Raw genomic sequence first — 15,145 nt, 5'->3', positions numbered from 1 at the left:
AGGCAAGGCTGACGCTCCCCACTGGTCAGACTATGATGGCAGCCAGCCCACCTCCAAATACTGGGACTCAGGAACAGGGCTTCAGGGAGAATTTCAAACCCTGAGCCTCTTCCCTCTTTGCCCTTCCTGGGGGCAATTTCTGTGATCTAGGCTCAGCCTCTAGTTCTCAGAATAGTTTTGAGGGCCAGCTGTCCAGGTCTGGCCTTGCCATCTGGGCTCTGCCCAAGGTTGCTGGCTGGCCAGACATGGCAAAGGCTGAGTTTGGGCCCAGGAGGATTTGACCCAAGGAGCGAGGCAGACTATCTTAAAGCTTGTCTCTGGGAGCCTTCACATTTGTTGGTTTTTGCTAATGAGGGCATTTCTGGAGGCAATATGACAGAACCTATCAAAGGTAAAATGTGTAACTTCAGGAATCTAACCTTACAGAAATGCAAGCATTAAAGCAGGAGGATATACAAGCATTTTAAATGCCCATATTTATAACAGGAAAAACCTACATGTACAACAATAAAGAAAAAGTAACACAAATTAGCAAGATACAGGATATAATACCAATTTTACAAAAAAAAAAATTTAACTGGGATGTTTAAATATATATTTCTTTTTTGTGCCAGGAAAATGCTCTGAGGAATGAATGCCCACTAAGCCATTAGCTGTTGCCACTCCTGGAGAATGGGAGCAAAGGGGCGGCGGGGGGAGGGGGGGCAGCCTTTACTATATTATAGACTTCCATAAAGTTGACACCTTCTTTAACAACAGGAAGTGAAACATGGAAATAAAAATAGTCAGTCTAGCTCACCACTCTTCCCTAGCATTCTTCCCAGGGTCTGACCCTGTGGCCCTCGGGGAGGTGTGCCTGGCCCCTAGGAAGAGGCCTGGGCCCATCTGAGGACAGTCTCCTGGACCAGCCCCTGAAAGAGCAAGGGGGAGCTTGGGAGGAGCCTCCCCATGCCCGGCCCAGTGGAGGAAGATCTGGGGTGAGCAGGGGCTATGCGGGCAGAAGAGCTGGGCAGGCAGCTCTGGGAGGAAACGTTCAGATTCCCGGAGAGTGATGTTCACTAAGACATCTCCACCACAAGGAAGAGGACATCTGCACCACCTGGTCTGTGCGACTGACCTCCTTCACCCAGAAAAACAGAATGTCTCCAAGGCTGAAATGCACTGGGGGAAATGCCTAAAGCATTCAAACCGACCTTCAAATGGATTCATGTTTCCTCTCTTTTTCTTTATTATTTTTAAGTGAAAATTTCCTCTATTTTAACAGCAAAAAATAAAGAAAAAAGTGTTTCCAACTGGCCTTCCTTCCCTACATGGGGTTCTCCACACCCAGTGTCTACAGGGTGCTCTGCCCGGCCGCCTCTGTGGGCAGATGGCCCCGAGGTCCCCTGCTGGCCCCACACAGCCTGGATGCCTTCCGGAGAGGCAAGCTGTGAGTGAGCAGTTCCATACCTGCAAGACTTCCTTGCCATTATGAATCCCCTCCTGGGCCCACAGGGCAATGAGCTGCTCGGGAAAGGCGAAGCCAGTGCCATTGTCAACGCTGCAGAAAAGGCGCGGGCCTGAGCACAAGGACACGAGAGAGGATGTCGTGGTGGTGTGGCAGCCGCCCTCCTCCAGGACCTGTGTGGGAATCAGGGAGATGCTGTGAGCACACGGGCCTCCTGTTCATCTTTAACATTTTCCAACCTCGCCAGCCTGGCGCGGCTCTCCACTGTGTCATTGAGGCTTCATAAGAACAACTCACAGACGAGGAAACAAAGGCACGGCACCGCTGCTCAGTGTGTCCAAGATCACATGGCACTGCAGGTGGCAAAGTGGGGATCTGAACCCAGGACTCCTTACACCCAGTTCAACTCTCTCTTGAGGACCCTGGGTACCTCCTCTCCTACCATCCACCGAGGCCTTGTGCAAGGAACATGTCCCAGCAGCCGAGTGGCCCGGCCTGTCAGCACGTACCGCCTAGCGGGAGACATGAAGAAGTCTCACATCTCTCCCCGAATCAGTAATGGTGTGGGCCTGGCTTCACAAAAGAGCCCAAGAAGACACATGCCAGCACTAGGAAGTGCAGTCTGTGGAAAGAAACCCAAGACAAGTTAAAGAGAAGAGGTGGGACAGCCCGAGCTTCTCCTCAGAAACAGTCTCAGGGAGTTTTAAGATGAAGGCAAAAAAATCGTGGCCGGCCCTGGCCAGTGGCTCAGTTAGTTGGAGCATCATCCTGTGCACCAAAGGATTGTGGGTTCGATTCCCCGTTAGGTTGCAGGTTCTATCCCTGGTCTGGGCGCATACAGGAGGCAACCGATCTCTCTCTCTCTCTCTCTCTCTCTCTCTCTCTCTCAAATCAATAAACATATCCTCAAGTGAGGATAAAAAAAAACTCTTGGCCTGCTAAGCTTAGGTGCTATAAGAATCCACAAGGCAAGACTATTTCCTTGCTGTTTTCTGCCTTCAGAACAAGCATTTGCTGTCTGAGGCCACAGGAACGAGCAGCAGCAGCCCTTTCCTGCAGCCACCAGGGATCCTGCTACGCCTGCAGGGACACCATCCTCACCAGTCTTCCTTCATCCCCTTCTCACAGGCTCTAGTGCCTCCTTACTCTTCCTGTCCCGTTGCCTAAAACACTCCCCCAGCCCCCCATGCTTCCATGGCCACTCCCCTACTCAGATGGCATTCCCTTGGCCTGGCTAAGTCCCCACCGCCTCCCTAACAGCACTCACTCCTTCAGCAGGGGATCACTGGCCTTAATGCCGCCTGCCCTTCCTGTGGATGCAGCAGCCGCCTGCCCTCGTCTACCCTCAACTGTGTCCCTACCACTTCCCAGTTACGTAAGGACTGGGTGCTCACTACGCTGCGCTGGGCACTTTACAGCCCTACAAGGTATCCTGTTTACAGAAGGGGAGAGGGAACTCAGAATGTATGGCCGCCACAGACAAACCCAGATACCCTAATGCACCCAGACCACCCTAGTCTCCCTCCCTCTGCTTCCTCTCTGAGGACTGAGCTTGGGGGCAGGGGCCACCGTGCGGGCTGGATGGGGCTGAGGCAAATCTCCACCTGTGGCACACATCTGAGAGCCACGCACTGCCATGTGACGACAGAGTCCACACGCCTAGGATGCGACACCTTCCACCCCACAGCCATGTCAGCCTGGACAGTCTTCCTGGACAGCCAGGTCTCGCTTGGGCCACCAGCATCTGACCAGTGGTGGGGTCCCGGCCGGCCGGGCGCCTGCTCCTGTGGCTCAGGCCCCTCTCCAGCTGTGCCTCCATCTCAGGACATGGCAAGAGGCCCCGTGCATGACTTGTGGGACTTCCTTGTGGTCTCTGACCCTATGTGGCCTGACAACACTCCTAGTTTCTTCTTTGTCTGCTCTTCCCGACTTCAGATTCAGAAACCTGATGATCAAATTACCCAGCCTGGCAGAGAGCAATGTCACTGGTTTTGCACCATCACCCACAAACCACGGGATCAGCCATGTGAGCAAAGAAGTATCAGGAAGACTCCCAGAGCGCCTGCCTGTGGAGGGAGAGGGCAGCCTTACTGTCCTGGGGCTGAGAAAACCAAGTACTAGGCCAACAGTCACCAAACAAAATCACAACTGCCTGAAATCTGCTCTCCTCCAACTGCAGACACCTGGTATTTGTCTGTGAGGACAGAGAACACAGGCTAACGAGCACTTGGAGGGTAATCCTAGAGTCAGTTCAGAATTCTTCAGTGACACTGGTCGGGAGGAGGGAGAGAGGGTTCTCTTATTGGAACAGTGATTCCCACACTAGGAGACATAGCGAAGAACTACCAAGGAATCCTATAAAACCCTAATGATGCGGTGCCCATTTCACAGATGAGGAGCCTGAGGCTCAGCGAAGGTAACACCCAGTGACACACAGGTAGGGAGAAGCAAGCCGAGATCTGTGTGGTTCTAGGATCTAAATCACACTGCCTCCCACTTACACACGTGTGTGCACGCCCGACCAACTGCTGGGCTCACTGTGGTAACACAGGCAGAAGGGTCAGGCCTGTGAAAAAATGCTGAAGGCCAGAGGGTGACAGCAGTTAATGCTGTGATTCAAGACTTAATCGTCCCATTTTACCTGGGAATGAGACCAGGACCTGCTCAGTTTGACGGGAGAGGAAGATTCCAGAAGTGAAGTGGGCCCGTGATTGAACAGGCCACGCTGGAATTCCGCAAGACTCACTCTGCCATCTTGGTCTTGGTCCAGTTTGTTAAACAGGTCTTCCAGTTCCTAAACAAAAGCCACCACACCTGTGCTCAGAGGCTCTGCCCACAAGCAGCTACGTGCCAGCTACAGCCATCCCAGCCCACCCATCCACCCTCCCACTCACCCTCCCTCTCCAAGCAGGGCGGTTTGCTTGTCCCCATCCAAACTCAACTGCTGGGTCACCCCTGGCCTCCCCAGGCTCTGGCTTATGAAATCTACACATCTGGTCAGTTTTCATCCTGCTGTGAATGGGTGCTACCGGAACTTCCTAAATTCCAGTGTCTAATGTGGCAGGGACTTGCTGGAGGATAGAAAAGATGTATGGAGCATGGCCTGGCCCCAGAGGTTCATGGTCTAGCAAGGGCCGTAGGGCTGAGGGGGACTTTAGCAAGAGGGGGCGGGATTGCCCCATCACCACTGCTTGTTCCTCCTCCCCTTGGCCCTTGCAGGAGGAAAGGAGGAGTGAATACAGCTGTTGGGAGTGTAGCCAGGCTCCGAGGGCATTGTGTTTGGGCTCAGAGGTCGAACAAGGCCACATAGGTAGGGGAAAAGGGTGTTACAGGCAGAAGAAGAATCCTGAGTGCTTAGAGGCTGGCGAGGCTGAGGTCATGCCTGGTCAGAGACGGACCCTGGAGGGTGCAGACTTCAGCAGAAGCACTGGGGTCACCAAAGATTTTCAGACCAGAAATTAATACAATTGAGTCAGCATCTGCAGGGTGAAAGGATTTTCCAGATCCAACATCAACCACGGCCATCGCAGTCATGGAGGGCGGTCTGTCCCGGCCCCTCGTACCTCTTTCTTGAGTCCTTGGAGCCCGATGCTCTGGCAGACCAGAGCCAGCTCCTGCTCATTGAGGTGGCCACTGCTGCCGACGCCCAGCTCTTCCCAGATGGCCCGGACCTGGCTCTCAGGGGTGTCGAAGAAGGGGCTGCAGGACTTCTGGGTATTCCCAAAGGCCTCAGAACCCCAGAGCGGCAGCTGGCCTGAGCAGAGGGAGTGACAGGTAAACCTGATGCTCCAGGAGAAAGCCCCGAGGGGGAACACATCTGCCTGTAAGTTCTCTGAAATCAGATGGACACAGGTGAGTAGCAAAGCATCAAAAATGAAATCTAGGCCGAAACCGGTTTGGCTCAGTGGATAGAGTGTCAGCCTGCGGACTGAGAGGTCCCGGGTTCGATTCCGGTCAAGGGCATGTACCTGGGTTGCGGGCACATCCCCAGTGGGGGAAGTGCAAGAGGCAGCTGATCGATGTTTCTCTCTCATTGATGTTTCTAACTCTCTCTATCTCTCTCCCTTCCTCTCTGTGAAAAATCAATAAAATATATTTTTTTAAAAAATGAAATCTAGGTGGTGGGTACAATTCTTTCAACTTCATTCTGTTTGCAAATTTCATAATCAAACCTCTCTGCTCCACATGGGGAAAGCTTTTTCTGAAAGGAACCTACTAAAGTCACACCACTGAAAGCACATAAAAGAGGACTGCATTATTTGTATGTACAATGAAAAGTTTTTTTAAAAAATTAATTTTTAGAAAAATTTCAAACCTACCCAAAGTAAAGAGCACAGTCCATTGAACCCCAGTGCACCTGTCACCCAGACTCTGATGAGAAAGGCTTTGCAGGCTGACTTCAATGATTCCCTTTCTGCTATTGCTGAAGTGCTTGAAAATAAATCCCAGATCTCGCTTTTACCCCTACCTAATTTAATATGTAGTATGTATTTCTGAACTATATGAACATTTCTTACCTAATCACAATGCCACTTGAAACCTAACAAAATCAACAATTTCCCAACTGTCTCAAAAAAGTCTTATAATTGACTTGTTTGTTTGAATTGATACCAGACAGTACATTTGGTTACTACTTATCTTAAGTCTTTCAATCATGAGTTACTCTCCTGTCCCCCAATTCCTAGCACTGCCTTGTTTAAGAACGGGACCAGTAGTGGTTCCACAGAATGTCCCCCATCTGGATTGTCTGTTTGCTTCCTCATGGTATCATCTAACTTGTGTCTCTATCCCTAATATTTCCTGTAAACATAAATTTAGCATCAAAGGCTAGTTTGTAATTTGGGTTTAGGCTCAGTTTTTTCTTGGCAAAAAACACTCCACAGGTGAGACTGTGCGCTCCACACCACCTCACATCAGGAGGTGCAGGTGCCTTTGAGATGCAAAGACTTTTCAGTGGCTCTGGCCCGTGTGACTCAGTTGGTTGGGAGTCGTCCCATGCACCAGAAGATTGCAGGTTCGATCCCCAGTCAGGGCACATGCCCAACCGGGCTTGATCCCCAGTTAGGGGCAAGCAGGAGTCAACTGATAGATGTTTCACTTTCACATTGATGTTTCTCTCTTCCTCTCTCTATCCCTCTCCCTATCTTTCTAAAAATCTTTTTTTTAAAAGTACTCATCAGTAGGTTTGGGTGGCCAGTTTCCATAACTTTTCCACTTTAGCCAGTTGGCTTACTAATGTTTCTGAAGTTTTGCCAGAGAAACAACTTGTGGAAGAGGACATAAGTTGAGGGTGTCCACGAGAAGCTATTCATAGATAAGCTATGCTTCAAACCAGACATTCACCTCCACAACCAGCCCAACACAGAAAGAGTTCACCACAGGGCCACACCTAATTCAGACTTGAGTTCTATGTCAGTGGTCGGTACCTTTCAGGTAGATGAGCTCCCTTGGTGTTAATTACTTTGATAACCCAACTAATAACCAGAAAGACACTTTCCCCAAGGAAATCCAGGCCTGAGAGCTCACAAATATTGCTATAGGTTTCAGCGGAAGAAAATGCAAGAATAGAACCAGGCAGAAAAGGGCCGCCTCTCAGATCCCTTCCAACTTAAAATGTCTAAAATTTCTAGAAAAATGTAAAAGCAGTTCTGATACTGGGGTTTGCTTCTCAAGGCTGGCAGGGGAGGTAAATAAATCCTCTGAGGTTTACATGAGTGTTCTAACCCAGATGGAGAGGTTTCTGTTCAAGGCTGGGAAGAAACCAGCCTGCTCTCTGGACAGAGAGCAACACCAAGTCGTTCTGTGAATAACCTGCCCCAAGATCCCTTTCTTAGGCCCTGAGTCTAGAACATTAAAATGTGATGGCCTGGATGCTCTTCCTAACACTAAGGGTGTCTATCTGCTTCATCCAGTGGCACAGGCGATGTTCAGATCCGTTCACCTGAAACCTGTGCAGGTAAACGTTGAACAGCCCTGCACTTGAGGGCCACAATCTAGAACAGCCGTGGGCAAACTACGGCCCGTGGGCCGGATCCGGCCCGTTTGAAATGAATAAAACTAAAAAAAAAAAAGACCGTACCCTTTTATGTAATGATGTTTACTTTGAATTTATATTAGTTCACACAAACACTCCATCCATGCTTTTGTTCCGGCCCTCCGGTCCAGTTTAAGAACCCATTGTGGCCCTCGAGTCAAAAAGTTTGCCCACCTCTGATCTAGAAGGTACTCAGTGCCAACTGCGGATACTTTGCTGCAGCAGAAATTCAATGTCAATCCTGGCATCCCTCTCTCCAGGTCACGTTTCTGCCCTGAGACACATCGCAGGCCGATGTGCTGCAATTTGCTTAATATACTTGCTGCTCCTTCCTGGTTGCTCCCGTAAGGCTCCCAAGGACCAGGACACGTCTTGCTCTCCATATGGGGCCCAGGCAGGGGTCCTGGCAGGTGCTAAGGCTACTCATCCACAGCAGGAAGGGGGTGCAGGTCCCTGCAGACCATGAAGTGTGCTAGACCACACTGCCTCCTGAGCCAGTGGTCTCCGTCTGAGGTCTGGCCTCGGTGATGCTGAGAATGCAGTGGCAGCCTCATAGCTAGACCGCCTTAGAGCAGAGGCCCACCAAGGACACCATCCACAGCACACGCTTCCCAGAAAATGACACTTGGCTGGCTCACTGTCCAAAGACCCAGCTGCTGGGGCTTTCGGGGCTCTGGTGAAAGCACCAAGCGTGAGGCCAAGGCTTTACCTTTTGCTTCAAATAGCTCATTCTGAGGTCCTTTAGCACTTTCCGCTTCTTCCTCTGACTTGAGACTCTGCACAAAAAGGAAAAGAGGGCATGAGTCCCCCGAGGAGGTGGCGTGGGCAGAGCAGGAGTAAGTAGACGGCATATCTTGAGGACGGGTAGGGATGACTGAGGAAGAGGAACAGAATCCTGGTGAGACGCAGCAGCTCCAAATAAAACCGCACCCTGCAGGGTGGCCCTCACACACAGGCAGTAGTTCACAATAAAAACACAGTCAAGAGCTTGTCCCAGGAGAGGCAAGGTGGCTGCACAGTAACTTGAAGCTACATGCCTCACGGTAGAGAAGGAACTCAGCCTTTGCAAGAGCATGGATGAACCTGGAGAGTATTATGCTAAGCAAAATAAGCCAGTCAGCAAAAATCAAATACCATATGATCTAACTAATAAGCGGATTCTAATGAACAAAATAAAACGATGAACAAAATGGAACCGTAAGCATGGACACGTGGAACAGGCTGGCCAGTGCCTGAGCCGGGGGGAGAGGAGATGAGGGGGGATTGGGGGTGACTGGATAGAGAAGGTGAAGGGATTAGCTAAAGAACATAGATGCATAACCCATGGGCACGGACAACAGTTTGGTGAAGTCCAAGGGAGGGAGAGGAGGGCAAGGGATGGGGGATGGGGGAGGACACTGAATAATGTCAACATCAAACATTTAAGAACAAAAATAAAAGAGCTCATACCCTACCTAACTGGAGAGAAAAACGCTCCCCCAACCAGCACCTCTTTAAGAATAGCCCTGGAGCTTTGATTAACATTGCATCACAGGACAGGATCTCAACCTGAGGTTTGAAGGTCCTCAACTCATCCCTCATCACCCATAGCATTTCTGCAAACAGTCGGAGGAGAGCAGATCTCCCTGTCCCTGCAAGAGCTCCGTGGACAGCACAGTGCATAGCAAGCACCTGACACCTGGGTGCCCTTTGAGAGCTGCATTCTGAAGGGGGAGGCCCATCAAGAAACTCCTAACTAGAACAAAAACCTCATGTTTTGTGACCCGGGCAGCTGACCACAAGATCAAAGTTTGCTTTTCACAGGTGCCGTGTGTCCTGTGATGGATTCTGGAATGAGTGCCAGTTACCAAGACTCGGCACTCCTCAGAGCCAGGACTGAGCTGAGGGGGGGAATGTAGGAGCAGTGGGGTGTCCCATTTTTCAACCCAACTGACAACCCTAAAAGCAATGTCCACATGTTCTAGTTCTAGAGATCAAAGGGGTTTTGAGAAGTAGAACAGCACCACAAAGATGCACCAACACAGCCCTCCATCCATGAGGGCCAAGTTAAAAATAGAATAAAAAGGCAAATGTGTGGGATTTGTTGGTGGGGATCGCAATTCCCATTTGCTTGTTTTCTTCTTTGTCTCAATAAATAATGAGCATATAAAAAAGTTAATCTGGGGGTCCAGGGCCATCTTATTAAAGATAAGACCCCATATCACCCCATCTGACAGAAGGGTCATCACGGAGAGCAGGAACCAGGAACCTTCTTGAACCCTTGAAAATAGGTTCAATTGCCCTAGCTGGTTTGGCTCAGTGGATAGAGCGTTGGCCTGTGGACTAAAGGGTTCCAGGTTCGATTCTAGTCAAGGGCACATGCCTGGGTTGCAGGCTCTATCCCCAGTAAGGGGAGTGCAGGAGGCAGACGATCAATGATTCTCTCTCATCATTGATATTTCTATCTCTCTCTCCCTCTCCTTTCCTCTCTGAAATCAATAAAAATATATTTAAAAAAAAAGAAAATAGGTCCAATTAACTCTCGGGCTGTGGATCTGCCCTGTGGACACGAAGCCTATGAGGCTCCTGCAGCCCAAGCCCTGAGTCAATCCCTGAGCTGCAGTGAACAGCTCAGGGAGACTGGGAGCTAGAGCCAGCTCCCAAGGCCCCAGAGGATCTGGCACGCGCTCGCCAAGGTGTAAATGTATGGCTGGGATATTCTAAGTGCTCGAGGCAGGTGGGACGGTGGGCTTGATACATCCAAATTCCTAACCCTGCAGCTGCATCAGAAAACACCTTCTTTTTTGTATCGTTGGCCAATTACCACTTCACTCCTGTGAAACCATAAAAATAGTCTTCTTGAAAGGTGGTGGTGGTGAGCAGGGGAAGGAGAGAAACAAGTGATTTGTGTACAAGCTCTCTGCCACCCCACTGTCTGAATTCCCCGCAGACAAGCAGGCCTAAAGACACTTCAGGAAGAAATGTCATTATCCAAAGTGCAGTGCTTCTTGGTGACAACATGCTCAGGAATGCCCGCCTGCCCCTTCACATCTTCCTGCAGTGAGCAGTGACGAAATGAATCACCATTTCCCCCACGCCTGGCAGCCTGGGGTGGGGAAGGGGGGACCAGACTCACCTCCACACTTTCCAGAGATGCAGAGCGTCGGATCTGGCTTTTCACGGAGGCCTTGGCTTGCTGTTCTGGGAAACATTTGGTTCTGGGTGCAGAGTCGCACAGCTCAGGCCGGCTCCTCCGGCCATACCACTTAGAGCCACTCACATACTTTGGTGGGACAGCATGGGAGGCAGCTGGAAAGAAAATGGGAGGTTCAGAGGGGTGGGCCTTTAAAGCAACCTCTGGGCCCATGCAAGCTACTGAGATGCCTTTTAAGAAGGCAGAGATTTGGACACAGAGTGCATGTCTCACTGACGGATGCACTTTTATGCTGACAGAATCACCTGGGAGAACAGAGGGAACAGTTAACAGCAGTTATCCTATTCCCCGGGCTGGGGACTGAGAAAGCCAGGCTGGGAGACAAGGACTTTCCACTGTAAACTTTACATGCTGTTTAAAGTTTTTGGTTTTTTCTTTAGAGATAGAGGAAGGGAGAGGGGGAGAGGGAGGGAGGGAAGGGAGGGAGGGAGGGAGGGAAGGAGGGAGGGAGGGAGGGAGGGAGGGAGGGAGGGAAAGGAGGGAGGGAGGGTAGCCGAGAGAGAGAAACATCATTGTGGGAGAGAAACATCAATCGGCTGCCTCCTGCATACACCCCGACTGAGGCTCGAACCCTCAACCTGGTGTGTGCCCTGACCTGGAATTGGATTGGTGACCCCCTGGTGCACAGGGCAATGATCAATCAACTGAGCCACAATGGCTAAGGCTTTAAGTTTTGTTTTGTTTGTTTGCTTTTTACCATATTTTGCTTTTATTTAGGTAATAAAAAACTAATACTAAATCTAGCTTTTTATACAAAGGAAAAAACCTTCCCAATAATCCAGGAACAGACCACTCCAGAGACAGGGAGGTCACTTTCCACCTGCTCACTTCACTCTAGGACCCCAGGGCCTGGATGGAGGATGCGGGTGGGCACAGACCTCAGATGGAGCTGTGTAGGCTCAGGCTCCATGCGGGTCTCAAGTCTGGGGCGCAAGCAGGTATGGACTTAGTTTTGAGGTTCATGAGAATCCCCTAAACCTGAATAATTTTGCACTTCCTTTTTCCCACCTTAACTGTCCACATCTGCACAAAACAGCTGGGATCTCTCAGGCAGAGAAGACACTCGCTAACTGTGCTGGAGCCTGGCAGGCAGGAGAGAGACAGGGAGGGCAGCACAGGCAGTGGCCAGCACAGGACAGGGCTTCAGAGGGAAGCAACCAGAATGGGCCACTTGGAGAGAGACAGAGCCCAGAGCGGCCAGGCCAGGAGACGAGGAGCATTTCACTGCAGATGCGTCTTGAGCCTCACCCCAACAGAAGTCACGCCCCTTAAGGTCAAGTACCACCACATTTCTTTCTTTATTTCACAGCCACTAACCTTGGGACCATCAGAGGAAGAATGGTGATGCCAGTGACAGACAAAAACTAGGGACAGGGGCAGAGTTTCTGGGAGAAATGCTCACCTGGGACATGTAGAACATGAAGAGAGTGACATACAAGGCAGCTGACAATATACAGGTTGACCATGTAATTCCTCACCCCATTGAGGCACTTTGAGGTCACTGCAAGCGCTATTACTAACCACCCCGGAACAACAGGCATTGGCAGGCCCTGGCCCAACAAACTCTCACCATGTGAGAGAGCTCATGGGATCTGCTCAAGGAGAAGGCCACGTGGGTGGGGAAGAATCCTCCTCTTTCCACCCAAAGGTGGTGTCAGAAGAGGGACTTTTGTGTCAGGTGAGAAGCTGTGGCACATGTGGGAAACCAGGTGCAGGACGCTTGGAGGGGAGCTCTGCGCACCCCCCTAAGCCATCAGACCTCCACAGAAGCAGAGTCCTGGCCCCCAGGTCCGTACCGTGGCCACTTCCCGAATCAGTCTTCTTGTTGGCACACCTGGAGATCACGCAACCAGCATGTGTTCCTGCCTTGTCAGCTTGATTTTCCTTCCTTCCACTGCCTCTCCGTAGATAACTCCTAGTCCATGTCCAGAGTCCCACCCTGTCCTGGATGCTGGCCCCACTTTTTCAGTTGCCGGCAAGTCAGCACTTCCCTTGAGTAACGAGTCGCCCAGAAAAACACATGCTCTGTGCAGATGTGGACAGGTAAGGTGGGAAAACACTTTTTTATAATATTCACCAATGTTCTCAAGAAACCTATCACCTCCCTCCCTCCAACAGGGAGAAATGCTACTCTAGAAAAGTGTCCATGTAGTAAGTCAGAACAGAAACAACAAGGGCAGAGGAATGATGGTAAAATGAATGGAACAGCCCACAGATTCATAAGAGTCATACCCTCCGGGGGTGGGAAGGACGGTAAGTCACCCAGCCACGCATATTTCAGCGCAGGCACAGCCCAGCCCAGCCCCATAACACACCGCAGTGTCCACAGAACACGAGATATGGCCCTCATGGCTCTGGTAGACAGGGCAGCATACCCTAGACATCCAATGGTGTCTTCCTGGTGTACATTTTTATTTATAGGAAAAGAGTAAAAAAATCTAAACATTAGAGCACATATGGTTATCTAGAATAATAAAAGCATAATATGCTAATTAGACCGGACAGCCAAACAACCTTCAGGACAACCTTCCAGACGAAGCTGGGGCTGCGAGGGCCGAGACCCTTGCACGAATTTCATGCATTGGGCCTCTAGTATGTTCAATAATGGCCTCTAATGAAAAGAGGAGAATGAGGGGAAGCAGGCATGTCCTTCAAAATCCCAAGGATTTGATTCCACAATGACACTCTCCTTCCTGGAGTATCAAAAGCACATTTTTCTGATCAGGGTGGGAGATTATAGGAAAGACTGGCAAGCAGATTACAAAACAAGAAGAGAGTGATGCTATGGATGGAGTAGCAGGTGGTAAATGAGGCGCTGAGGAGGCAGAGGTCTAAACCACATTTGACAAAAGGGCCTGAGACAGAGAAGGTGAACCAGGGCTGGAAAGCTGAAATGAACACCATCCTGGAGGGCACCACGCTTGATCTGACTCTCCAGGACCACCAATGCTTGATCAGGCCTTCGAGCAGTGGGCTCCCGGCCTCTGTGGATGGGTGCTTGGAGAAGGACACTAGCATGAGCCCCATCTGCTGGCATAAGAGCAAGAAGGTGTCTCAGGGAGGACATACAACTTGTGCTTTTTCTCACTGATGACAGTTTTGTTTTGTAATTTCTTTTAGATTTCAAAGCTTTCCTCAATTAGGATGTGGAGAGAAAGGAACACTTGTGCACTGCTGGTGGGAATGCAGACTGGTGCAGCCACTATGGAAGACAGTATGGAGTTTCCTTAAAAAACTGAAAATGGAACTCCCATTTGACCCTGTGATCCCACTTCTAGGAATATATCCCAAGAAACCAGAAACACCAATCAGAAAGGATATATGCACCCCTATGTTCATAGCAGCACAATTCACCATAGCTAAGATCTGGAAACAGCCTAAGTGCCCATCAGTAGATGAATGGATTAGAAAACTGTGGTACATCTACACGATGGAATACTATGCTGCTCTAAAAAGGAAGGAACTCTTACCATTTGCAACGGCATGGATGGAACTGGAGAGCATTATGCTAAGTGAAATAAGCCAGTCAATAAAGGAAAAATACCACATGATCTCACTCATTCATGGACAATAGAGACCATTATAAACTTTTGAACAATAATAGATACAGAGGCAGAGCTGCCTCAAACAGATTGTCAAACTGCAGCGGGAAGGCCGGGGAGGGTTGGGGGGCAGGAGGTAGGGGGGTAAGAGATCAACTAAAGGACTTGTATGCATGCATATAAGCATAACCAATGGACATAAGACACTGGGGGATAGGCGAGGCTAGGGGACTGTCTAGGGCGGGGAGATAAAATGGATACATATGTAATACTCTTTGTAATACTTTAAGCAATTAAAAAAAAAAAAAGCTTTCCTCAATTAAATTGCTGTATGCCCTCCCTGAGACACCTTCTCCCTCTCATGCCAGCAGGATGGGGTTTGGGGAGCTTCTGGGTTGGTGACCATTTGGAGCCTGGGGAGACTGGCATATGCAGAGAGGACCTGGAAGCTCGGGCCCTTTCCCACGCCTTGTCTTATGCATCTCTTCTATCTGGCTATTCCTGAGTTATTTACTTTTTTAAAAAACATGTTTTTATTGATTTTAGAGAGAGAGGAACAGAGGAGAGAGAGATAGGGACTTCAATGATGAGAGAGAACCACTGATTGCCTACCTCCTGTACACCCCCTACTGGGGATTGAGCTAGCAATCCAGGCATGTGCCCCCACCGGGAATTGAACCCTGACCTCCTGGTTCATAGGTCAACGCTCAACCATTGAGCCACACCGGCCGAGCCTGAGTTAAATACTTCTTTAATAAACCAGTGATCTAGTGAGTAAAACTCTGAGTTCTGTGAGCTGCCCTAGCAAATTAATCGAATCAGAGGAGTCGGTTTTGAGAACCTCTGACTCATAGCTATTGGTCAGAAGCACAGGTGACAACCTGGACTTGCGACCAGCATCTAAAGTGAAGAATTAATGGGATTCAGCC

General features: G+C 49.9%; 1 protein-coding gene across 1 annotated transcript in view; it reads right to left on the bottom strand.

The window, feature by feature from the left end:
• NINL (ninein like) overlaps positions 1-15,145 on the bottom strand; it is a 105,971-nt gene that overhangs the window by 49,635 nt on the left and 41,191 nt on the right. The window contains exons 4-8 of the mRNA XM_059705365.1: positions 10,597-10,769; positions 8,191-8,257; positions 5,011-5,201; positions 4,089-4,241; positions 1,450-1,620 (exon numbers count right to left, since the gene is read on the bottom strand). Coding sequence (XP_059561348.1) covers positions 1,450-1,620; positions 4,089-4,241; positions 5,011-5,201; positions 8,191-8,257; positions 10,597-10,769 — 755 coding nt within the window. The remainder of the gene's footprint in view (positions 1-1,449; positions 1,621-4,088; positions 4,242-5,010; positions 5,202-8,190; positions 8,258-10,596; positions 10,770-15,145) is intronic.

This window comes from Myotis daubentonii, chromosome 8 (genome assembly GCF_963259705.1).
Source record: "Myotis daubentonii chromosome 8, mMyoDau2.1, whole genome shotgun sequence".
Taxonomy (NCBI): domain Eukaryota; kingdom Metazoa; phylum Chordata; class Mammalia; order Chiroptera; family Vespertilionidae; genus Myotis; species Myotis daubentonii.
This window is presented reverse-complemented; position numbering and strand designations above follow the sequence as displayed.